Source organism: Grammomys surdaster, unplaced genomic scaffold (genome assembly GCF_004785775.1).
Source record: "Grammomys surdaster isolate TR1022 unplaced genomic scaffold, NIH_TR_1.0 135, whole genome shotgun sequence".
In the NCBI taxonomy this organism is placed as follows: Eukaryota; Metazoa; Chordata; class Mammalia; order Rodentia; family Muridae; genus Grammomys; species Grammomys surdaster.
This window is the reverse complement of record NW_021604593.1, coordinates 5,050,320-5,076,440: the sequence shown is the minus strand read 5'-3', so window position 1 is coordinate 5,076,440 and position 26,121 is coordinate 5,050,320. Positions and strand designations below refer to the sequence as shown.

General features: G+C 37.7%; 1 protein-coding gene across 3 annotated transcripts in view; it reads left to right on the top strand.

The window, feature by feature from the left end:
• The window catches only part of Iws1 (interacts with SUPT6H, CTD assembly factor 1), a 29,009-nt gene that overhangs the window by 1,555 nt on the left and 1,333 nt on the right, over nt 1-26,121 (top strand). The window contains exons 2-13 of one of the 3 annotated variants that reach the window (XM_028762815.1): nt 780-895; nt 10,508-11,411; nt 14,062-14,251; nt 14,786-14,843; nt 15,256-15,353; nt 16,682-16,832; nt 17,530-17,612; nt 18,820-18,949; nt 19,797-19,914; nt 20,583-20,694; nt 21,295-21,351; nt 23,238-23,349. In XM_028762815.1, the coding sequence (XP_028618648.1) occupies nt 780-895; nt 10,508-11,411; nt 14,062-14,251; nt 14,786-14,843; nt 15,256-15,353; nt 16,682-16,832; nt 17,530-17,612; nt 18,820-18,949; nt 19,797-19,914; nt 20,583-20,694; nt 21,295-21,351; nt 23,238-23,349 (2,129 nt within the window). Of the gene's footprint in view, nt 1-779; nt 896-10,507; nt 11,412-14,058; nt 14,252-14,785; nt 14,844-15,255; nt 15,354-16,681; nt 16,833-17,529; nt 17,613-18,819; nt 18,950-19,796; nt 19,915-20,582; nt 20,709-21,294; nt 21,352-23,237; nt 23,350-26,121 lie in introns of those variants that run through there. The other 2 variants (XM_028762814.1, XM_028762817.1) reach the window with 2 other exon arrangements.

The window sequence follows — 26,121 nt, the reverse complement described above, 5'->3', positions numbered from 1 at the left end:
AACATCATGCCCAGGTATAAACTATACTGTTAAGGTGAATTGAATATCTCATTAGTACGAAAATAATTCCATTTTTATACTACTTTCTTGGCTTTCTTATACTTAACTGTTTCATTTAACCTTTATTTGCTTACTTATTTATTTCTTAAACTGCTAATCAAGTCTTATACCTTCCAATATCCCTAAGTACCTCTGGAGGATAATTTGCTTTGTACTTTTAAGGTATTGGCTGAGGTTAGGTTACTATTCATTCTATCAAAGTATAGTTTATATACGTCAATGAATTTTCACTATTTCTGGACTGAAGTTCCTTGTGCTCGCCATTCATAAGCACTTCCTGTAAACCATATAACATACAATATTCTGGGCTCCAAAAATTCAGTTATGAATCAAAAAAAAGTCCAAAGTTAAAAAAAAAACCCTAAGTCACATAGTGCATTAGAAGGTGGTAAATGCCTTAGAAAGATAGACAATAAAACAGTAGAAACTATAATTTAGATGATTTTGCATTTAGTGTTTGTTCTGGGCTTCACCTTTATGAAATGTTTTCACTGTTATGTGCGCCACATCAGGTGATAGTAGTTGTTAGTACTTACACGAGTATTCTGTCGTCCCAAGCCTTTGTGTCACTAGCTATGCTTCTTCAAAAGTAGTAAGCTTGGCTCATACATCAGGTGTGCCCACCTTAGCTGTAGATGTTCATTTTAACTGTAATCATAAACATATTACAGATGTCGTCCGCCTTATACCTAAGTGGGGTTTTGTTTTGTTTTAAACAGATGATGGTGGTGCGACCCCAGTGCAGGATGAGCGGGATTCAGGGTCAGATGGTGAGGATGATGCAAACGAGCAGCACTCTGGATCCGACACTGGAAGTGTAGACCATCATTCAGAGGTACAGTGTCTTTGGGGAGGCTTTTCCTTATACTTCTAATGCCCTGAAAGGGTATAAGTTAGTGGAAGATTATTTATGAGTAGGGATAGTCTGGTCAACTGATGATCACAGAGAAAAAAAGTTCTCTTGAGTTAAATTTCAAATACTAGGCAGTTTTCAGCTATGCCTGTTTATTCAGTGTATGATGTATTTGTAGGCTTCACCATCCCTAAATAATATTTGACAAGGACAGTAAGCAGTCAGAAATACCACTTGAAATAGTCAGGGGGATATCATTTATTAAGGTTTATGTCGGGAATTAGACTGGTTTGGTCTGTAGCAAGGTCTAGGATTATAACTCAGATGTACTGCTTTGCTATGTTTGTTTTGGTTTGTATTGTGTTACTTGGGATTAAACTCAGGGCTTTGCATCTGCTAGGAAAGTAAATACTCTACCACTGAGCTACCTTTTATTTTTTAATTATATTCATTTGAAGGTCAGAGCTGAGCATGCCATGGTATGGAGATCGAAGGAAAACTTGCAGAAATTAGTTCTCTCCCTTCCACCAAGTGGGTTCTGAGGATTGAATTTAGGTTATCAGCTTTAGTGGCAGATGCCTTTACCAATGGAACCATCTTGACAGCCTTATTTTTATTATTAAGGCAGAGTCTTGCTAAATTGCCTTGAACTTTTTATGTAACCCAAGCTAGTCTTGAACTTTTGATTCTTCTGCTTTAGCAGACTCCTATGTAGCTGGGATTACAGGCATGTATAATCATAATTATGACAAATGCAGCTTTAAAAACTGTTTTAGTTGAATAGCCAAATGGTAAACTGTATTTATTATATACTAATAATTAACATTTGTCCTAAATATTTTTGAAGCTACTTAATATACCTTCCTAGTCATATAACCTTTCAGCATTAATAACACAAGACTGTAATTTTTCTGTAAATCACCATACGTCTTTGATAGATATTCGCTGAAGCAGATAGGAATAATAAAGGTGAATGGATTTTTCTAAGAATTTTATGAGTGACATTTTTATTATATAAGCACAGAAGATTGTCCAATTTTAAGTAGTAGTATACTGACTCTGTTATTACAGTTACAATATTTTTTTAGTGTATACATTCACATCATTCATATATACATTGAACTTATTTACTGATCGTTTGCTGTGTATCATGCTTTTTTTTAAAGGTGCTTTGGACATAACATGACTAAGAATCGAAATCCCATTGTTGGGTTTATTTTCCAATAGAAAGAGAAAGACGTTATACTATATATAATTTAATATATATATGTACACATATATATATATATTCTATTTACTACAATAATATATTTATATGATTTTTATATTACTGTATATTTTGTTATCATATGTTTATATTATACATAAGAATATATTTACAATATATATTTATATTTTATATATGTTATATAATACATAAATATAGTATATTTAATATGTTTAAAATATATGTAAATATGTGTTATATATGATATATAATATTTAAAATTGTGTAGACTATTAGAAAGTGACAAATACAGAGAAAGAACAAAAATAGAGCAAAGTAAGATACAAATATGGAAGCTAGTCTTCCATGCTGAGTAAGTTTGTGTAGGCCTTATTACAAAGTGGACATTTAAAGGGAATGGTTGAGGAAGGCTGCCAAGGAAATAGCCATTTATGCATGTGTCTGTAGGGGAAGAACATTCCTGCTAGTGACCTCAAGTGGTAGTATGTTTGAAGTCCTCAAGAGACACCAGGGAGCAAGTGTCGGGATTGTATCTATAAGGAGCATGGGAGGTCAGCAAGTTGCAGATCTAGAATGGCTTGTTGTTTAGGTGTTTTGATGTCACTGAGTGTTAGAGGCTCTTAAATAAGTTAGATTCTATTTTTAATTAACGACAGGTAAGAATTATTAATAGTGTAGGGACTGAGAAGATGGCTCAGTGGTTAAAAGTACCTGCTTCCCTTCCGAAGGACCCAAGTTCAGTGTGCAGTACTCATGGCAGGAATACATCTAGCTTCAAGCAGTCTAGCACTCCTTTCTGACCTCTACATACACACACATACACACATAATAAAAGTCAGATTTTTTTATATTTTATGTGACTGTTTTCCCTCTATGTATGTTCGTTTACCATGTGCATGCCTGGTACCTTCAGAGGCCAGAAAGGATTATCAGGTCCCCTAGAACTAGAATTACAGAGAGTTCTGAGTGGCCAAGTGGGTGCTAGGAATTGAACCTAGTGCTCTTGGAAGAGCAGCTTGTGTTCTTAACCTCTGAACCATCTCTTTATCCCCTAAAAGTAAAATGTTAAAACAGAATTATTAATAGAGTTAAGTTTTTATCATCGTGTGTGTGTGTGTGTGTGTGTGTGTGTGTGTGTGTGTGTGTTGAGTGTTTTGTCTGCTTGTATGTCTGTATACTGAGTGTGTGCTTGGTAGCTGCAGAGGCCAGAAGAGGATGTCAGATGTCCTGGGAATGGAGTTATGGACACATGTGACCAACCATGTGGTGCTGGGAATTGAACCCAGGTCCTCTGAAAGAAAAAGCAATGTCTGTGTCAGCTTAGAACCTGTTAAGATGGCCATCTCATAGCCTCATATTTAGTGGTAAACATTAACAGTTGCTGGTCTATAACTAATTAATATCTTAAATAAGTAAATGTACATGTGGATAACTTGGAAATGAAATCATTTAAAGAAGGAAATTAAGATTGACATATTGTCTGAGACGGCCAGTAGAGATTATTTCTCCTACATATTAGCCCCCCCCACATGTAAACTATATATATATATCTTAAGTTACTTAAGATATTATGTATATTTTGTGTCTGTATATTATTTTTAATCTCCTTGCTTAAAATAACATATTAAATATTTCTTCATGTTACTAAGAATCTCACTAAGTGTAATTTAATGATTTTATAATATGAATATAACAGTACAGTCACCCCTGTGTCGATGAAGATTGAGTTCAAGACTCTGCCTCATCCCTGCCATCTGAAACCCAAATCAAGGATGCTCACATTGCTTATTACAAATGACACAGGATATGAATGGTATAGCTTAGTGGTAGAGTGTGTTCTTGGCATGTATGAAGTCTTGGGTTGTTACTACATTTAAAATGGTAAACCAGCCAAAGTGGTTCTTGCCTGAAATTCTAGCACTTTGGAAGCAGGATTGCTACAAGTTAGAAGGCTAGCCTAGGCTACTAAGTGAGTTCCCTGTCTAAAAAACAAATTTTTTAAAGGTATCGTTTTTGTGTAATAGACACAATGTTCTCTATATATTTGGTGGTCCTCTAACTATTACTTGGCTTTTAGACTATAAAGCCACCTTTTTCCTTCTCCATGCCAGGATAGTGAACTTCTTGCTGCCCCTTGATTGTACTTGTTTTGAATAATGCATGTGACTTATATTGCTTTATAAAATAATCCCATCAAATCCTGGCTCCTTGGAATGAGTAGTTTCTAAAAACAGTGTTAACTATTATTCTGATGCAATCCTAGAATGACTTCTAGCTGTCTTTTTTTATTATTTATGTGTGTTTTGCCTGTATGTGTATCTGAGCACCAGGTTCATTCCCGGTATCTGCAGAGCCAGAAGAGTGTATTTGATCTCTTGGAACTGGAGTTAGAAACTGTTCTGAACTACTGTGTGTGTGCTGGGAATCAAACCTGGGTCTTCCAGTAAAGTCTAGCCCCTCTTCCTCATTATCTTAGTCCCTGGTGCTGTCCAGCAAACTAACTCTCCTATAGTGTAGCCGGTGTCTAGAATCTCTTCTCAAGTGCTTTCTGCCTCAATTTCCTTAAATCTGGTTATATATGAAGTTCATTTCTTTGGGGAGTGATCAAGAGTGATTTAGGTTAAGCTTGTTTTTTCCAGTGCTCCAGAAGCTGAGCTCTTCAGCCAGAGTAGGAATGAGATAGCATCTCATTGCCATATTCTTAACAAGCTGGGGGAGAGTGACAGTGTCCACGGTACACACAGCCTTTGACTAAGGATGGCACAGAAGATGGGATGCCTAAGTCAGGAAAGCAGGATTAAACCCAGGATTTAGCCTCCACACTAGTCATGTTAAGGCAGGATATCTTGCTTCCTCCAAATAGAAAGCTGTTACAGGGGGATTGGGTAGTAGGGCCTGGGTTTATGATTGGATGGTCTAGAATAGGGTCTCTATCTTAGAATCATAAGCTGTGAGGTTAGATGGAAAATAATCTTGGTTCAGATATAGACTCTGCCTCTTGATGAATTTAGAAGTTTCTCCACTTTTTCTTCCCTGGAGACCTTTTCCAGAGGCTTTAAATTTGAATTCCTACTGCTTTCACTAGAGAGGAGGTCAACAAAGTTTGGTGCCTTCTTGAAGTTCTTGTTTGACTTTATTTATTTTCTGGTTGCCAGGACCTTTCCATATTAAAAATGGTTTCTGCAAACATTTGACAGAGAATAAAGTGTTTAGTGTCATTAATGTTCATGTATCTCTCCCTGTTCAATGTTAGACCCAAAAACCTTCCTTTCTTTTAGCGTTGGAGAGTTGAGGAGTGCATATTAGTAGCAGCAGGAATCAACCAGTCAGTGGGATTTACTTAGTGGTGACCAGATTGGTCTGATCTCACAGTGGAGTGGCCACAGGTTTCTGTGAAGATAGCCTCAGTTTCCATCCCCACCCTAAGATGTAGTTTTTACCTGATTGAGAGGAGTCTAGAGATTCCTTGCTGAAGGTCATTGAACTTCCCCTGGCCCATTCTAGAGTGTGAAGGAGGACCATGTTACTGCTGTTTGGCAACTCTTGCCTCTTGTAGACCCAGTCTTAATGTTTTTTGACATCCTAGTAAGAGCAAACCTTGCACAGAATGGAAACCAGAGTTACTACTGTACAGAGAGAAAGTTATGAAATATCACATCATGTCTGCATGTTACTCTTGGAAAATGAAATGTAACAAAAACCCATGATATTTTCAAATTGTGTGCTGTCTAGAAACTTTGTTTTTGAAACAGAGCCAGAAAATATGGCTAGCTTGGAACTCGCTCTGTAGATCAGGCTGTGTTCAGCTTCTATGAGGCCAGAAGAGAACATCAGATATCCTCAAATTGGAATTAGTTGTGAGCCACCATGTGGGTACTGGGAACAGAATGCAGGTCATCTGGAAGAGCAGTAAGTGCTCTTAGCCAGAGTCATCTTTCTGACTCCCTTTGTATGGAATTTTATACAAGTACTGTTTCATGATGTAAAAAAATAGGTGGTTAGAGAGATGGCTCAGTGATTTAGAGCACTTGTTGCTCTTTGAGAGGACACAGATTCAGTTCCTAGAACTCACATGTTGGCTCACAACCACCTGTAACTCCAGGTCCAGGGGATCTGATGGCTCCTTCTGGCTCTGCAGGCACCAGACACACATGCAGTGCACTTACATACTTATATACATAAAATTTTCTCTGAAGGCAAAACAGTCATGCATATAAAATAAATACAAAAATTTTTTAATTTGAAAAAGTTGTCTCTGATCTTAAGGTCAGTGTATGATGGAAGTGGTAGAATCTCATTTTTTTGGCGATGTAGAAATAGAAGGTGCTGTGGGGTATGGAAGAGTAATGACTAACTAGCTCTACTGCCATAGGATATGTTGTACTGTGTCTTGAAAGATTTTATAGGGCTGGAGAGATGGTTCAGTAGTTAAGAGCACTGACTGCTGCTCTTCCAGAGGTCATGAGTTCAGTGCCCAGCAACTACATGGTGGCTCACAAACATCTGTAATAGAATCTGATGTCCTCTTCTGATGTGTCTGAAAAAAGCTACAGTGTACTCATATAAATATAATAAATGCATTTTTAAAAAGATTTTATGATTAATAATTATAACTAGTAAAGGTTTCATGCATTTAATGTTTAGAGCAGCTCTTTAAAGTACAGTTACTAGCTAGGCTTTAATCGCAGCACTTGGGAGGCAGGGCAGGTGTATCTCTGTGAGTTTGAAGCCAGCCTGGTCTACAGAGTGAGTTCCAGGAGAGCTGGTGCTACACAGAGAAACCCTGTCTTGAAAAACAAATGAACAGACGAATGGGCAGACGGGAAGGAAAAAAGAAAAAAGTATTACTGTCTCTGACTATCACATAGTGGAGGAAGAAGCTTTGAGGCATTGAGCAAATTTCCCTAGGTCACAGGATAAAAGTGGCAGGGCTCCAAGCTGTGCTGTGGCTCAAGTCTCTGTTCTTAACTTTCATTTTACATTGCCCCAAATCTATTCTTTCTAGAATGGAAGATGGAAAAGGAAGGCTTCATGTGAGGAGTATTCTTGCTAAACTTTATGGCTGCTGAGTTTATGAAAAGGAAAACATGATTAGATTCAAACAAAGAACACAGCATGTGTGAAGGACATGGAACCAACAGTGACATGGGTTCTGTGTCAGAACAGGAGTGTGAGTTAGGGGAGGCAGATGGGGTTGTTTTCCTTATTATAGAGCCTGCAGATATGTGTAAAATGAGTTTTTTTATTCATCAGGACTGCTTTTGTTTTTTAACATTGTAAGGTAGCTTTTGACAGACAAGGGGATGTTCTAAAATGTAGCTTTGGTTTTTTTTATGTTTTTATGGTTAAAAAAAAATGAAGTTTTAAGACATTCCAGTTCTCTCTGGGAGTTTACGTTGGATTGATAGCATTGTGCTATTTTATGGTTATTCTTGTTTTGTTTGTTTGTTTTGTTTTGTTTTGTTTTTTGGTTTTTTGAGACAGGGTTTCTCTGTGTAGCCTGGGCTGTCCTGGAACTCACTCTGTAGACCAGGCTGGCCTCAAACTCAGAAATCCACCTGCCTCTGCCTCCCAAGTGCTGGGATTAAAGGCATGTACTACCACTGCGTGGCTTGTGGTTATTCTTAAAGACTCTCCTCTTCTTTCTCCTGTCCTCCCCTCATATTACAAATCATTGCTTAACAGCAATTTGTACTTTAAGAATGTCAGTTGAGGCTAGGAGATGATTCAGCAGTTAAAGACTAAGGCTTACAACCAAAAGGTCAGTTATTTCTATTATATGCTATAGACCTAGTCTGTAAGAATGTGAGTGCTATTTGAATGCTGAAATGAACAAGATTGTTATGATAGATGACCAGTAGTTATTTACAACTGCAGTATGAATTATTGCAAACAAAGCTTGGACCACAGACCCTCAAAGTGCTCAGTTTTTTTCTGACTATTCTAAGTAGGAATTTTTTGCCTTCAGATGACATTTGGACTAGAGGTGTAGCTCAGTAAATAGAGTATGCTTGTTTAGAATGTTATAAGACCCTGAGTACAATACCTAGTACTGTATAAACTAGATGTAGTTGTGCATGCCCATAACCCCAGCTCTCAGGAAGTAGAAGCAGGAAGGATCAGAAGTTCAAGGTTATCTAGCCTCAGCTATGTAGCAAGCCTGAGGCCTGTCTGAGATACTTTGGACTCTGTTTGAATAAAAACAATGTTTCTTAAGAAATTTTGTGATAATTTGTAATGTTTTTTATACTCATGTCTCATTTCTAAGTTTTAAAAAAGTTTTAACTTTTCAGTTTGATTGCTAAAAAGTCAAATTATAAAATATTTTGATAGCTTTTAAACCTTTTAAAAGTTTAAAAGGTTTACATAGTTTCTGTTTCTAATATAGTCTTCTCAAATTCTGTAATGTCTTTGCCTCCTGCTTGAGTCTATTGACTAGTTCTTCCTCTTTTTTTTTCTTTTTGGTTTTGTTTGTTTTGGGACAGGGTCTCACTATATAGCTCTGGTTGGCCTGGGACTCCACTATTTAAACCAGGCTAGCCTTGTGCTCCTAGAGATCTCACTGCTTTTGTTTCCCAGGTTTTGAGATTAAAGATGTGTGCCTTAATGCCCAGAACTAGCTCTTCCTTGACGGAAGTGATTGCTCTGTTTCTTCCCTTCATGCCACGTAATGGAGGGGGGTCTGGATATTTATTAAAGCTCATTTAAAAAATAATAAGACAGGTGGTGGTGGTGCTTGTCTTTAATCCCAGTACTTGAAAGGCAGAGAGGCAGGAGGATCTCTGAGATGGAGGCCAGCCTGGTCTACAGAGTGAGTTCCAGAACAGCCAGAGCTACACACACAAACCCTGTCTTGAAAACACCTCCCAAAAGGGGTGTGGCGCTGGGGTAGAGCTGAGTAGTAGACTGACCTAGCATGTGTGAAGTCCTGAGTTCAGTTATCAGTACTAAAAAAAAAGTCTAAGAAGTAAAAATGATAGGAGACAGGTGTTCGTGTGGTGCACACCTTTGGCCCTAGCACTCAAGAGATAGAGGCAGGCAGACAGATCTCTCTGTTCAAGGCCAGCCTGGTCTACAGAGTGAGTTCCAGGACAGCTAGGACTACACAGAGAAACCCTGTCTGAATACCTTTGACCCTCCCCCAAATATAAATTTTATACACACACACACACACACACACACACGCACCATTTTCAAAATATCTTGTATAGCTTTATGGTGGTGGATCAAATTATTATGTATTCTCTTGTGTTTCTCTAACTTCTCTTTAGACAAATACTTCCTTAGGGTCAGGACCTGGGAAACATCCACAACTTTGAGCATAGTGTTCATTAAATAAATGTGTATTTAATTTTTTTAATTTTGTATATCCTTTTAATCCTTTCTTATTCATTCACCAAATGTGTATGTACCTGTGTACTAGAGAGCATTCTGTGCTCTAGTGATAGACCTCTGTGATGAAAACAGTTTAAAATGCCTGCTTTTTTAGATGACTTTCTGCATAATTTTTCAACTACACTCTTCTGAAATAAGTGTGCTAAGGTGAATGCTCAGTCCTCCTAAGATTGCATGTTCTTCCTGCAGTCTCTATGCGCACTTACTAAATGCCTGCTTCCTCAGTGACAAGGAATCAAGCTGAGTGCTTACTGAGAGCTCAAGAAAAAATGCCTTTAGGAATTTTGAAAAGCTTACAATTTTATAAAGTTTTCTAAATTTGTTATATTTCAGTGAATATGTATAGCAGTTATCATTTCTGCTGTGCTGTTGCAATGGTAATAAAATGAAAACCATTTTTCAGGGCAAATCCAAACTATCTTTATCTAAACTTTATGCTAGACTTCTTGGTTTCTTCTTGAGAAACATATTCCTGTAGTCCTATAAAGATCTCACTTCTGAATTGACTGTAGTGATTTCTTTGGGTAACTAGAATTATGTGGGGAATTAAGGCTCCATTTTAAAAAACCGAGATGGGGCTGGAGAGATGGCTCAGCGGTTAAGAGCACTGACTGCTCTTCCAGAGGTCCTGAGTTCAAATCCCAGCAACCACATGGTGGCTCACAACCATCCGTAATGAGATTGGATGCCCTCTTCTGGTGTGTCCGAAGACAGCAATAGTGTACTCATAAATAAAATAAATAAATCTAAAAAACCGAGATGCCCTACATCTGGGAGTATGCTATGCAGACTTGATTATACTTCTCTTTGGGGGACAGACTGACAGTTCATTTCACAGACTGGCCTTAGTTAAAGGGATGTGTCTGTATAGGTATAGGACAAATTCCTACATTTTTTTTAAAAAATGATGAAAATTTGTAAAGTTTCCCTCCCTTTTTTTTGACATTGCTAATTTTTTCTAAATTTTTCAGAATGAAACTAGTGATAGAGAAGATGGTTTGACCAAGATACATAATGGAACAGATTCTGAGAATGATGAGCCCTCTAATGTTAATGCCAGTGACTCTGAAAGTGAGGAGCTTCACAGGCCAAAGGACAGTGACTCTGAATCTGAGGAACATGCAGAGTCTCCTGCCAGTGATTCTGAAAATGAAGCTGTCAACCAGCGTGGGAGCGACTCTGAAAATGAAGAGCTTCTTAATGGGCATGCAAGTGACTCTGAAAAGGAAGAGGTTAGAAAGCATATAGCCAGTGACTCTGAAACTGAGGACACTCTGCAGCCTCAGGTCAGCGAGTCTGACAGCGAAGATCCCCCAAGGCCCCAGGCCAGTGACTCAGAAAACGAGGAGCCTCCCAAACCTCGGATAAGTGATTCAGAAAGCGAGGAGCTCCCCAAACCTCGAATCAGTGACTCGGAAAGTGAGGATCCTCCAAGACCCCAGGCCAGTGACTCGGAAAGCGAGGAGCTCCCCAAACCCCGAGTCAGCGACTCAGAAAGTGAGGATCCTCCAAGGCCCCAGGCCAGTGACTCGGAAAGCGAGGAGCTCCCCAAACCCCGAGTCAGCGACTCAGAAAGCGAGGACCCTCAGAAAGAACCTGCTAGTGACTCTGAAGCTGAGGATGCCTCCAGACACAAAGAAAAAGCAGAATCAGAGGACAGTGATGGGGAGAATAAGAGGGAAGATTCTGAAGTGCAGAATGAGTCAGACGGCCATACAGATAGAAAAGGACTCCACAGCTCTGACAGTGAGGAGGAGGAACCCAAAAGGCAAAAAATTGACAGTGATGATGATGAAGAAAAGGAGGGGGATGAGGAGAAAGTAGCAAAGCGGAAGGCTGCTGTGCTTTCTGATAGTGAGGACGACAGCAAAACATGTAAGGAATCCTATGGGACTGTCGCTTTCCTTATTGTCTCTAGTTATAACTAAAATACTGGGTCCTCTTCTGGTATGTTTTATTAGCATATAGTAATTGTAATGTTTATTCATGGCCTTTTCGCATAAGTACATAATATATTTTAGTCATACTTAATCTCATTATCCTGTCTTGTCCAACTCCCACTGGTCCTCTCATACTTTCTCATTTTTATGGCTACTTTTTGTTTTGTAACCAAAGGAGCTTTTTTATGTTTACTTTATGGAAGTCTTGTGCCTTTCCAGTGGCTCCACTACTCAAGAAAATATTTCTCCTTTCCACCAACTATTAACTGAGTATAAGTCATCAGGGAGGATGGGGCTTCAGAAATTCATCCCCTACATGACCATACATTGATGGTCCAGTTTTGGGCGGGTGTTCATAGCTGTTGTGACAAGGGTGCAATAGCCATGTCATGATTGGAAGTTTCCAATCCTCACCACCTCCTACTTCCTCTGACTCTGAGGCGTTCCCTGTTGTTTCTACCTTATTTATTTTCTGAGACTCAGAGGGAGTGATACAGATGTCTTGTTTATGGTTGAACATTCAATAGTCACTTATTCTCAGCACTTTGACTGGCTTTGAATCTCTACAGTTAATGTTAAATATTAGATTTGTATTGTTTTCCAACATGATCTTCTAATTGCCTTATTTTTAATTTTTTTTAATTTTTTATCTTTAGAAGCTAAAGGTCAAATGCCTGGTAGTAGGCAGGTGCTGAACCTCTGAATTAAACCCCAACACCTAGCATGATATTCTTAAACATAATGAAAACACTCATTTTCCTTGGCTATCATTGGCTAAATTTCCTTTGAGTTATTCTAACTTCACTATATTAACTTCTGTGTGTTTGAAAGGATGGTTTAATTGTCAATATAAAAGACTTCAGTTTTCTTTCCTAGAAAAGCCAATATTTTAAAGAAATATATTCACATGAAAACTCCTATCTGTATCTATAGTGGGCTGGGATTCTCTGCAACTGTTAATTTGAATTTCACTCGGATAGGAACTGAGCTTCAGAAGTCCTTCCTTGTTAAATGTTAAAACATTGTTGAGGACCCACATACGAGAAGGCTTAGAGGGCTCTATTTAGAGACCATAGCTCCACAGAGTGTTAGTGTTTACTGTCTCAGACTCTATCTTCACACGTAATAGTTCTTAATATTTCTTTATGCAACTTGTCTTTTATAGAAAAAAAATACATTCCTTTGTAATAACAGTTGTTATAGCAGAAAACAATGCTCTTTTGGTCATATTTCATATACTGAGGTTTTGTTTCTAACAATTTAGAAACAAATTTCTAAATTTTCCCTTATTTTCTCTCCTTATCCCTCACCTAAAATCTCAATTTTCTTGCGGATTTTTTCTTCTGTGTTGCTGACTTTTCCATTCAGGTTTTTCTCCTGTGTGTTCCTCAGTAGCTCTCTAGGGTATGGATCAAATTCGTCTGCTTTGTAGCCTGTTAGGTCATTGATCATTTTACTAGGAAAGTTTTGAAACTTTTGCTTTCTATTTTAGCTACTTCAGTATCTTTGATTTCGATAATTGAGGAGTCATGTGGCTTTTCCCGTTCACATTTCTTGTATTTCTGTGTGGTGACTTATAATACTGTGGGAGTCATTTTCCTGAGCAATCTATTCTTGAAGGCATAAAGTAAGTAAAAGTAAGTGAAAAGGAGACAAACTGCTGTAGGAGCAGCATCATCATACAAGATCTAGAAAGATGCTTAAAATTAGCCATTGCACCTAATACACCGCTGGGCAGAGGACTGGGAATGGCAGCATTACTGGAGAGCGTGCTGTGAAGTCAGAAATTACCTAGGGCAAGGATGGAAATAGAGAGGTAAAGGAAGGCAGGGGAAGGGCAGGAAAAGAGAAACAAGGAATAACAGATGAAACCTGTTTTAGAGGGGAACAGGAAATTAGGAGAAAATTTTAAAAGGAAACAATCACTTAAGTAGTAAAAAATTCAAAAACAAAATTAATTAAATGTAAAAATTGTTTTTTTAAAGACAGTAAGGAAAGCTAGACTAATGGGGCAAGGAAGACAGAGGTTTAGGGGCCAAACAGAAAAATATAAAGCTAAGGAAAAGAAAGGTATTGTCCAAGAATGGTAATAAAATACATAAACAAATTGTGAATATTTAAATTAGTAATAGCCCAAATTAAAAGTTCAATCCAGAGTTTGCTGGTGGTAGTATATATTTTTAATCCTAGCACTCAGAAGGCAGAGGCAGGCAGATCTCTGTGAGTTCAAGGCCAGTGTGAATTACAAAGCAAGTTCTAGGCAAGGCTGTTATACATAGAAACCCTGTCTTGAAAAACCAGTTTTAGTATACTTAAATTAAAAAAAAAAAAAGTGCCTAAATGTGTAGGGGAAAAGTTACATAAAAAGAAAAAAGTTGAGGTATGGAAATAGTTTTTTTTTTATGGTTCCTTGAAAATCGGAGATTGTTAGTTCTATGGATTGGAGATGGTCAGTTGAATTTTCTTATGTATGGTCTGAGGTTTGTCCAGGTATCTAATGATGTGTATCAGAGTTGTCTTTGGTTTTTCGTTTTTGTGTATCGGGCCTCTAGCTGGCCACGAATGATTGTATTTTCCAACAGCAGCAAAGAAGAGTCGAGTTGTCTCTGATGCTGATGACTCTGATAGTGATGTTGTATCCGACAAGTCAGGCAAAAGAGAGAAGACAGTACCATCTGACAGTGAAGAAGAAGTTGGGAAAGAAGAGTCTTCTGTAAAGAAGAATGAAGAGAAGGATCTGTTTGGGAGTGATAGTGAATCAGGCAATGAAGAAGAGTAAGTGAGAACATGGGGTTTTTAAGGGACCTTGCGAAGTAAAATGGCTTTGGCCGTGTAGGACTTGAGCTGAAGTATTACTACACAAACTACAACATGAGTGGGTCTTAAAATTATGTTGACTGAAGGCGATAAAAGGAGTGTTTTATGGCTCCATTTACATGAAGTTTAAGAACTGGTAAAACATGGTGCTGGGGTCAGTAATCATGTTAACTCTGGGTTTGGTTGTGGAAGGCCAATTTAAAAGGGCTGTCAAGGGCTGGGGATGTAATTCAGTCAGAGTATTTGAAACAACAGAAAACAACACACCTTCACCTCTGGGTTCTGCACTGCCTGAGTAAGAAACGGCTGTGCAGAGAGTTCTGGGGAAGTAGGCTTCGTGAGTAGAGCACTGGTTATATGAGTGTTTGCTACAGCCCGCTGAACTAGATGCCTAAGATCTCCACATTTTACTGTCCATAATTATACCTTGTTTGTAAAAATGATACATATGCAAATGTGAGCGGATGAATCTTCTTGTATTTGCTTTTCTAGAAATCTTATTGCAGATATATTTGGAGAATCTGGTGATGAAGAGGAAGAGGAATTTACAGTAAGTATAAGATGGGACTATTTGTTTTAAGTACATATTGTTTTGTTTCTGTGCAGCAGTTCTATAATACTTACAGTGAAATAGTACAAGCCTTACAAAGAATAGAAGTATTTTAGGTTGTAGAATTTGGAACATGCAGGACAGTCTCCCCTGCCCGCTATCGATATTATACTGGCATATATATTAAAAGGAGACACTAGAGCATGAAAGTGCTCATACAGGTATGGATTTTTGTGGAACAAAAAAAATTCCCCAGATTGGGAGTAAGGAGGGAGCTTTTGTTACATCCTTTTTGATACCTATTCAGTATTCTTTGTTTTTTGTGGATATATTATTTTAACATGAAAAATTGAGAGTTGTTTACAAAAGGAAATCTGTAGGATGATTGTGATGGGCTAACTTGTGCCTTCAGGGTTTTAACCAAGAAGATTTGGAGGAAGAGAAAAACGAAACACAGCTAAAAGAAGCAGAAGATTCTGATTCCGATGATAACATAAAGAGAGGAAAGCAGTAAGTGATTTTGTTGTTATGAGAAAAGTGAAGGTAGAGACTATTGAGGTTTCCTGTTTCTTATCTAGGTTTCCAGATTTGGAAGATTGTGTTTCTTTTTTCTTTCTTTCTTTGCTCCGCCCCCCATCACCTCTTCTATATAGTATTAGTGAATCAGTTGCTGCTGCTTGCTCTAGCTCAGATGTCTTAAATTTAACATGGCCCTCCTAATCTATTTTTTGCAAGATAAACTCTACTGAAAAATAACCTAATATGAAAAAAATTTGAGGGGATGGGAAGCTCATTTTGGGTGGTAGGGGAAATAAATCTAAAGTCAACACTAAAATGTTTCTTAATTATACTTTGCTTACTTTTGTTAAGATAGTTTTGAACCATTTCCACAAAGAGATGATGCTATGAGGGGGATGGGAGCATAGACTAAACACTGTGCACAGTTGTAAAGATTATGCTTTAGCAAGTAGAGTTTCTCTTTAATGATATGCAAGAATTAAGCAGCAATATTTGGGTGCTGCTTTCCGAATTTTGGATTTATTAGCATGAGGAGTGGCAGAGTGAGGTAGCACTCTCTTGGTCTAAGTGTGGGGAGCTGTAGAGCGCAGGCACTTAGTATGCCTGCAGTCACTGTGTTTTCACCTGTGCTCTTCAGTACTAAAAAGTAGTGGTTAAGGTTTTTCTAGTCATGGTTCATAAGACAAAAACGTTGAAATAATTGAACATTTCCTATTCGTCAAAAGGCAGTATACCTAAATTGACTGCTCTTGACTGAGGACTTGAGATGTTCCTTCTCAAGCTAATAGACAACGGGTATGAGTGTGGCCTATGAAAAACTTAGGCCCTGTGGTGATTAATGTTTGCAGTGGGTAGAAGAACTGACATAAAGTCCTCTTTTTGTGATAGGAAGTTATGCATCTGTGAGCTTTAAAATATGTAGCTGGGTGATGGTGACTCGTGGTTTTAATCCCAACACTTGGAAGGGACATCTCTGAGTTTGAGGCCAGCCTGGTCTATGTAGTAAGTTCCAGGGCAACCAAAATTACACAAAGAAACTTTGTCTTAAAACTAATCAACAGTAATACTTCTTTGACTCAAGATTAGACAACTTGGTGTTCTTTTGTTTTTTAAGACAGGGTTTCTCTGTGTAGCCCTGGCTGTCCTGGAACTCTCTCTGCAGACCAGGCTGGCCTCAAACTTCTAAGAGTTGGCACCTGCCTCTGCCTCCCAAGCGCAGTATTAAAGGTATGTGCTATCACTGCCTGGGCAATTTGGTGTTCTTAATTTGATTAAAGAAGCTGTGTGATTAAAGAGCTTGATTTTGTGTTGCTGCCTAGTATGGACTTTCTGTCAGATTTTGAGATGATGTTACAACGAAAAAAGAGCATGTGTGGCAAACGCAGACGAAATCGAGATGGGGGCACTTTTATTAGTGATGCAGATGATGTTGTGAGCGCCATGATTGTCAAGATGAATGAAGCTGCTGAGGTAAGAGTCTCTTCTAGGCTACCTTTTCTTCCCTCCCACCCTCAACCCAACTGATGTTGCAGCATTTTTTTCTTTAAATGTTTAAGCTTAGACTACATAAAAGGTTCCTTGCTTTCTGTAATAAAGATTGTGCTTCCTAAGTTTTAATTCCATAAATAATCTTAACTATAAAGATTGAGCCACGTGATTAGGAAAAGAAGTCATAAGTAAAGGTGAATCGTTTCTAAGTGAATGGGAAGTTTGTTTTCATAGCTGTCTCGTCCACAAACAGAACCAGAAGTTGATGTCTATTCAGATTTAAAGTGTATAAAAAGTAGGAATTATTCAAATAGATATTTTTGGTAACAGGTCATACTATCCTTCCTCATTAGAAAGATAATTCTTGAAGAAAAACCAAAATTTCCCAGCTATAATTTGTTACTAGAATAAACTCCAAAAACTTGAAAACTTGTCAGTACTGAAAATGACATCGTGCCTCCCGGTTCTGATGGTTAAAAAAGCGATGTAACAAGTTTATAGGTTTGATGGACTGAACAGATAAGGAGTTTGACTTTGTGCAAACAATTTCTGCTTTCTTATTAGAACATAATTTCTATTTTAAGGTTCAGAGTTGTAGTGGTTATAATTGCCTATTAAGAGTTAATGTTACTTTATTTTAAACTTTTTTTTTTGATGGGGGGGTCTGTTTTCTGAATAGGAAGACAGGCAGTTGAATAATCAAAAAAAGCCAGCTCTGAAAAAATTAACCTTATTGCCTACTGTGGTTATGCACCTTAAAAAGTAAGTATTTTGTTTTCTTGGAATTTTTTCTTTTAATAAAATATTCAAACCATACACTGTTTTAGATCTATTAAATAATTACATCCTTCTGTTGGGCCATAGAAATCAGGGACGAGTAAATTTCCCTCAGTTACTGTTCTTGTTCTGTAGAAATGTTCTACATTTTGGGGTTTTTTTGTTTTTGTTTGTTTTTTGAGACGAGGTCTCTCTATATAACTCTGGCTGTCCTGAAACTTCTAGGCTGGCCTTGAACTCACAGAGATCTGCCTGCCTCTCTGCCTACCAAGTGCTGGGATTAAAGACATGTGCCACCATGCCTGGCTTATAAGGTGTTTTTGTTTTGTTTTTTTAAATCTTAATGCATTTTGCAAACAGAACAAACAGAAAACTAGAAATAGTAAAGAAAACCTGAGGAAATTTACTGATTTTATTCTTTACAGACAATTGAGACCTTGTAAATTTTCATTTATTTTTCCCATGGTAGTTGGAAACAGCAAGTCTTACGAGATATTGCTTACAGTTTATGTGCTGCAGATTCATTTAATCTTGTACATCACAGTCATTGTTCTTCTTTTAATGAAGCTCTTCCTAAATCTGTGTTGGGGAATTCTTTCATTAATTTGCTGTAGTCGCGAGCAACTTTGTTTTTTCTTTGAGTAAAGTGACAGCCTATTTTTGTTAGTTGAAGAAATGCTATAGCACACCAATGAGCTAATTGGAACTGCTTTTTCCACTAAGGCAGGCAAAGCTATCTGGCAGATTTCACATAGATATGTTGCATTTTCTAGTTTATTCCACAATATAAAGCAGAATTTAAATATTGGTGTTTAATTGAGATATTTTCCCCTCTATGAAACTATTCTAATGGATTGTTTTTTCTTTTTTAGTAATAATTGGGCTTCAGATTGTTTTTTCTTTTTTAGTAATAATTGGGCTTCATTATTTTTTTACCATCTGTATCATTAATATTGGTGTTAATCTGTTTTGTAAAGCTTGCATATCTTAGCAAGTTAACCTTTATCAAGTTTGTACAGTTCTGGAAACTAACTCTTATACTGTTTTTCAAACTAGAATAGCGGTTGAGTAAACAGTAAGTATAAATAGACTTTCTCTAAAAGCAGTTTGAGATGTTACTATGTAAATAAAATCAGGACTATAGACTTGGCATGGTTACTGTGTTCATCATTGTTATCATTGCTGTTTGTAGGCAGGACCTTAAAGAAACATTTATTGACAGTGGTGTGATGTCTGCCATTAAAGAATGGCTCTCACCTCTACCAGATAGGAGTTTGCCTGCACTGAAGATTCGGGAGGAATTGTTAAAGATTCTGCAAGAGGTCAGCTACAGATAATTTGTAATTTATTAAGTATCTGATGTGGTCTCTGTAGTCAAGACTTGTATTTTGTGCCATTTACTTACAAATTTTGTTCTGCTACAGCATGCCAGAAAAGGGGTTTGGGAAAAGTGGCTGTACCTAATAAAGTGAACATTAAAAACAAACAAAAAACCAAAACCTTATAAAACTTGGTTAGTGACAGTTTTCAAGGAAAGAGTTCTTAGTGCAGCCAGCAGTTTCTTAGAAGAGCAGTCCAGTAGTGATCATATCGTAGAGAGGCACTTGAAGTAGAAAGTGCACTGCATTTAGAGATGATAAAGTTCAACTGAATCTCTAGTGGGGTTCCCTTTGGTATGATTAGAACACGCTAGGCAAGTTGCTTAACATCTGAAGAAACTCAGAAGGCCCTTCAGTGTATGAAATACTGTGCTAGGTGCTTTGTGTATTAGCTAATTGGTTTTTTACAAAAAACTTGTAAAGTTAGACATACTGCCTCTATTTTATAGATGAGGAAACTAAGACAAGTTAGATCATTTCTCCAAAGCCATGTAGCTAGCAAATGGCTGTGCTTAGATTCAGGCTTAGATTTGTTGCTTTCCACAGCCTGGGCTGAGCTGTTGTCCTCTTAAGTATGTGTAGTTCATATTTCTTCACATTGTTAGTTTTTACTACACTAATACTAAAATCTTGACTTTTGATGTCAGCACAAAGGATGTTCCATGTCTTTGTAGATCCTGAAAATGGAATTTTGTACTAGTTCTAATGTGAATGAAGGAAGGTTTGAAGATTAACATACCTCCTAGCTTATGAGTGAATTAATATGCATGTATATGTTTTTGTTCCCCAGCTACCTAGTGTGAGCCAAGAGACCCTGAAGCATAGTGGGATTGGCCGAGCAGTGATGTATCTATATAAACACCCTAAGGAATCAAGGTCCAACAAGGATATGGCAGGGAAATTAATCAGTATGTGAAGTTTGCTTGTTGTTTAATGTCTAGAGAGAGGTGCATATATAAGAACTGTAAATGATTCAGTAAAGTGGACTAGAAACATTTTAGTGCCCCAATACAGGTGTTAACTTTTTTCTCTTATGCTTAAAATGTTTTTAAGACTATTTAAATGTGTTTTCCAGCATTAACTACAACAATTAAAAACATGTCTTCAGCTGGAGAGTGGGTAGAATGCAGGCCCTGGAGTTAGCCATGCCTGCTTTATAGTATTGACTCCATCACCTTCCTGCAAATCCTCAGCTAGTAACCTAACCTACAGAGTCTCCACCTCTGTAATAAAGAGATACTAATAGTTCTTTGTTTTCTCTGGGTTATTATAAAGATTAAATGAGAGGATAGGTAGAGAGCACTACTATCAAGGAAGTTAGCCACAGTTGCTCTTGTCAGCCTCCAAGACCTTTTTGTATGCTTCCTTGTTCATGACAGAGAAATCTAGATCCTAACTGAAGTACATGTTGATTGTAAGCTCTAGGTTTGTTTTCATTCTCTCATGCTCTACATTTAAAAAAGAAATACTCTATAAATGTCTATAATACTGCCCAGTATTAGGGTATGATTATTTAAAAGCCTGGGAGAAAATGCTATTTTGTGAACTAAATACTTGTTATTTTCCCTTTTTGCAGATGAGTGGTCTCGGCCCATATTTGGTCTTACCTCAAATTATAAAGGTATGACAAGAGAAGAAAGGGAGCAGAGAGATCTAGAACAAATGCCGCAGCGACGAAGAATGAGCAGGTATGAGGGAACAGGTATGAATGCACAAGTGTAGTTTAATGGCATTTAGGGAAGACCTTTCTGGGACAGCTGAATGCAATATGCTATCCCATAGTGCTAGAGATTGTAGTGTTCTAGCCATTTGCAGAAAACAACTTTCTCAGCCCCAGTTCTAAAACCATAGGAGGAAAAAAATATTATTGGTTCAATCTGTCAGTATTCTAGATATATTCTAGAAGGGCAGGGTTATCAGTTCTAAGTATAGTTTGGGTAGGTCACCCAGAATGAAACCTCTTGCACAAATGACAGTTTAAGTGAACAATACTTTAAAACAATGACAAGTTCTCAGGCCAGCAAGATGGTTCAGAGCAAAGAGGCACTTGCTATGCAAGTCCAGCAACCTGAGTGATCTGCAGAACCCAAGTAAAGGTGGAAGGAAAACTAACTCCGGTTATCCTCTGACTGCCACATGCATACCCTCACACGCATACTTTTAATTAATTGTTTTTTATGGTTCAATATAAATATATTAGTTATGGTATAATGTGGTATTTTGACATGCTCTCTCCTAGTTCTAAGAATTTGAGATTTCTGATATCTGACTGTTTGCTCTTTTTCCAGCACTGGTGGTCAGACACCACGAAGAGATCTGGAGAAGGTATTAACAGGAGAGGAAAAGTAAGAGTTCTGTCTTGATCTTTCTTAGTATATAGAGAAGATTTTGTTTTTTACTTCATTATAAGCACAGTATTAAATTTTGTGTTCTCATTGACAAAGGGTAATTTTTTCAATTTAATATTTATTGAATAATTGTAAAACAGTGTGTTGTGTGCTCTGAAGAATTAAGAGGATAGTTCATTTAACAAGTATTTTGTTGTTGATTGGTAAGTGTTAGAATCCTTTTAAATGTAAAGCTTAAAGAATACAAAAGAACTTTAAATTTTTCCCATGCTGTCAAGTAGTTTCACGGGATGTAGACCAAGATGTTTGGGTTTATCGTGTGCAATCCTGGTTTCAAAATGGCAGTTGTGCTGAATTGGTGTTAGTGTGAGATCCTAGAGATGCAGGTGTGAACCAGCAGGTGCCTAAGATCAAAATGTGGGATATTTGCTTCTCTTTATGATTTAGCAGAAGGTTTTGAGTTTATATGTGAAACTGTCATATTTGATTAGAAATTCTGGCTCTGAGGACATCATTTGAACAGGCTAGAGCAGTGGGCTGAAGGCAGTGATACAGTTACATAGTGTTAGTAGTAGGGCAACAGAGGCTGAGAAGACATGGTAGAGATAGTTGCTTAGAGTTAGTGACATATTTAGGGAGAAGTTAGCTTACAGTTGAAGACTTAAACCAGAATATAGAGACAGTAATATAACCATCTGCCAAAACTTAGGAAGATTAAGTATGATTTGAAGAAATTAGTTATTTTTCTAGTCCTTCCATACTCTTGGAAACACCATCGAGTCTAGTCAGGCTAGATACATAGGCTTGATGGTTATATCCAAAACTGGGATAAATGTTCATTTAGAGTCTAGAATAAAAAGCTGAGCTAACCAAGTCGGCAAAGGAGTGTAGCTGAGGAGCAGTAGTGAAGATGTGTCAGTGCATGCTGCAACCAAGCCTGGAGATGAGAGTATGGATGTTTGCTCCCTGCTCCTTTAGGGGAGTTCCAAAGGACTGAATGGCTGAAATGCTCGGACATTGACAGAGGCGCTTGACTCACTGAGAATTGTGATCTTAGTGTAGCATGGTTATTGTCAAAGTTAGAACTAAAGATAAGCACAAGTAAAACTTGTACTGAGTAAAGCTAAGAAGATAAGATAAATAGGTTGTATCTGTGTCCTGGCTGTGATATGCTGTAGTTTGGAAAGTTAATGTTGAGAGAGACACTGGGATCTCCCTGTTACTTCATATAGTTGCTAGAGGATTTATAGTGACCTCACAAGTTTTCTATAAGAAGAAACAAAAGGTATGAATTGTGTATGCAAAACCTTGTGAACTCTGAGCATTCATGAAGCTTTGGGAAATTATGGGGATACATGAAGCTTTGGGGGATCGTTTTAACAACCTAATTTTTCCTCATCTCCTGGTGACTCATGAGACTTGGTTAGAAAACTTAGGACTTGGAGTACTCTGGAGCTGGAGAGATGGCTCAAGAGCGCTTGCTGTTATTTCAGAGGACCTCCGTTCAGTTCCCAGCACTCACATTGTGGCTCACATTGTAACTCCAGCTCCAGTGGATCTGACTCCTTTTTCTTGTGGTACATATGCATAGATGAAGGCGAATGCTCAGACACATACATTTAAGAAAACATTTTCTTGAGACTAGCCTTGGAAAGGACAGAGCATGATAACATCTAAAGCCAAGGAAAAGCAAGAATTCATACAAATAAAGAGGAAATTATCATTGAGGAGCCATGTAATGAGGGGTAGATAGGTGGTCTGTGGTTAAGATCTGAAATATTGTAGCTGAATGGGGTTGGTCTAGGAATAAAAGGGTGAAATCTCATTTAACCCCTGCTGTGGCCAACTAAGTAAGCAGTATGTGTTTTTCTTTCCTTCCTCAGGGCTCTTAGACCTGGAGATCCTGGATTCTGTGCTCGTGCGAGAGTCCCAATGCCATCAAACAAGGACTATGTTGTCAGGCCCAAGTGGAATGTTGAAATGGAGTCATCCAGGGTGAGTGAGCAGAGGAAGAGCAGGACCATTTAAATTGTTTTCCCTTCTTTGTGTTTAATAGTATTAATAGCAGTTAGGGTTTGATTCACAGAGATCTGTTTTGAGATCTCTTAGGTATTCATTCATTCATTCACTTAGAGAATCATGAGAAATAGAATTAACCTGCTTTCTCGGATCCTCACCTCTCTTTCTCTCCATCTGCTTAAACATTTCTGTTGTGAAATTGTTACAATAGACACTTTTCCTATTATCAGTGAAGATATTACACAAATGTTGGTAATCTTTTTCTTCCATCAAACCACTCTTTCTAGCCTGGTATTCTTAAAAAGGGCCTAAGTCGATTGGAAAAGCATAAGAGGCGGTTTGCAGAACAGAAGAGGCTCAGCAAAATGCACCGTGCTGTCAAGTTCAGCATTGAAGGCAACAGGATGCCCCTGTAGTCCTGGCCCTTCCAGAATGTGTATATAAGAGGTATTCCCAAGGAAGCATGAGCTGTGCATGGGCTTGAATTGCCAGCAGAGTGGAAACAAGTATGTGCTTTCTTGGGTTAAAAAAAAGCCTGGCCTGAAATCAGCTTCTGAAAAAATTAATCCTGGCCAGCATTCAGAGTCATTAAGCCTCTGAATCCTTAGGAATTGGCATTGAGGTCCCCTTCTGTGTCAATAACAAAAGAGACTAATAGGTCATTACTTTCCCAATAAACATTTTGTTTGTTCTGATTGTTAGCAATTTTTGTAAGAAGAGCACACTCATACCCAAACCCAGGCTATCTCTGTGTATCCCTGACTGCCCTGGAACTCACTGTGTAGACCAGGCAGGCCTTGAACATGAGAGCCAACTGCTTCTGCTTTCTGAGTGCTGGGATTAAAGGTGTGTATCGCCACTACCCAGCTGAAAAAGCCTTTTTATTTGGACCTAGAATCATAGTCTGCATTACAGGTATACAAACTGCCTTAGTGGTTTGTTGGTGCACAAGTAGTGACTTTTTTCCTGTAGTCAGTGACATAATAGCATTCATCAAGAGTTCATTAGTTAACACCTACTGGATATGTCGATATAACTCAACAGGTATTTATCACCTGGTCATAAGCCAGTGACATTGAGATCAAGAGATCATTGCTGAGCACAGTATCTTGTTGCTTTTTGTGCTTCTCCCTCAGCTTCCTTCAATTCCTTTATGTTCTTGCTATGATATGCTCTTTGTTTTAAATTTATTTATTTATTATATATAAGTACGCTGTAGCTATCTTCAGACACAGCAGAAGAAGGCATCAGATCTCATTACAGATGGTTGTGAGCCACCATGTGGTTGCTGACATTTGAACTCTTGATCTCTGGAGGAGTATTTAGTGTTCTTATCTGCTGGACCATCTCTCCAGCCCCAATGATGTGCTCTTAACTACTGAAAATAAGTAAAGGAGATGGGCTTTATGTAGATGATATACTTCCTCACACAGACTTCCTTTTTTCTGGTTCCATATCTAAGTCAATGGCCACTTCTCCTTGCTATTCCTTCTTATACTTACTTCTTTTTTTTAACCTCCTTACATTTTCTCACTATATCCTCCCTTATTTTAGTCACCTTATTTATATTTCCTTTTCTAATATTTTTGTTTTTGAAAGTTGGAAATGACAATGCAGCCACAAAAATGTAATAAAAGTTTGCTGGCCAGCCTGCTCTGGAAGCACGGTTCATGTTTCTAGGGCCATGTGCCCATCATCTATTGCTTTTTATGGGGCCATATCCTTGTGGGCAGAGTGGGTAGGAGAGCTATATATTTCCTCCAGTGTGAAGGAGAGCTCCCTTCCTGTGTTTCCAATCATAATTTGCTGATATTTATCTAGGCTGCCAAAATTTAGCTCTATCAGCCAGACTGGCTTATTGTTTTGTTCATTTCTCCTCGTTAATCTGCATAGGAGATTTATTTTTAAGGGCTATATAATAGTCTTTGTGATTTATGTGAATATATACTTATTTGTTTATTTCTGATTTTTTTTTTTTTAAACATCTTTATTTTGGAGCTGGAGAGATAGCTCAGCGGGTAAGAGCACTGTTTTTTTCAGAGGTCCTCAGTTCAACTTTCAGCAATCACATGGTGTCTTACAACCATCTGTAATGGGATCCAATGCCCTCTTCTGGTGTGTTTGAATAGAGCCAACAGTGTACTCACATACATAAAATAAGTAAGTCTTAAACAAAAAAACAAAAACAAAACTTTATTTTGAGAGAGAATATTTTGGCTGCCCAAAACTTTCTATGTAGATTATACTGGCCTCAAACTCAGAGATCCATCCGCCTGTGAATGATGGGGCTTTTAAAAAAAGTAATAGTAAAATGGTGGCAGCAATGCATATTTTTTGTATAAAGTTTTACAATACAGTCATTACAGATAAAATGAATATATAATTTGTTCTCTCGCTGTAAGTTAACATTCTGGATTTTTGCTCCTTTTTATGCATGCATGAACTTTAGCCTTTTAAAAAATGTTTGGTCTGTGGTCTGTAATGTGATCATACTCAGGATTTGGTTTTAATTTAATATAACAAAATTCCATCTGTCTCCCATTCTTAATGATTTACTATGTGTTAACCATGTAGCTGTGCAACCCCCCCCATTTTTATTTTTTATTTTTTTTAATTTTTTTTTTTTTTTTAGCAAATGTTCCTTATGTTCCTTGCTAGTTTTCTAAAGGCTTTTTTCCCCACTTGATAAAACATTGTGGCTTTCCTAATATCCAAAGGAATGTTACAGAGTTGAAGAAGCAGGAAATG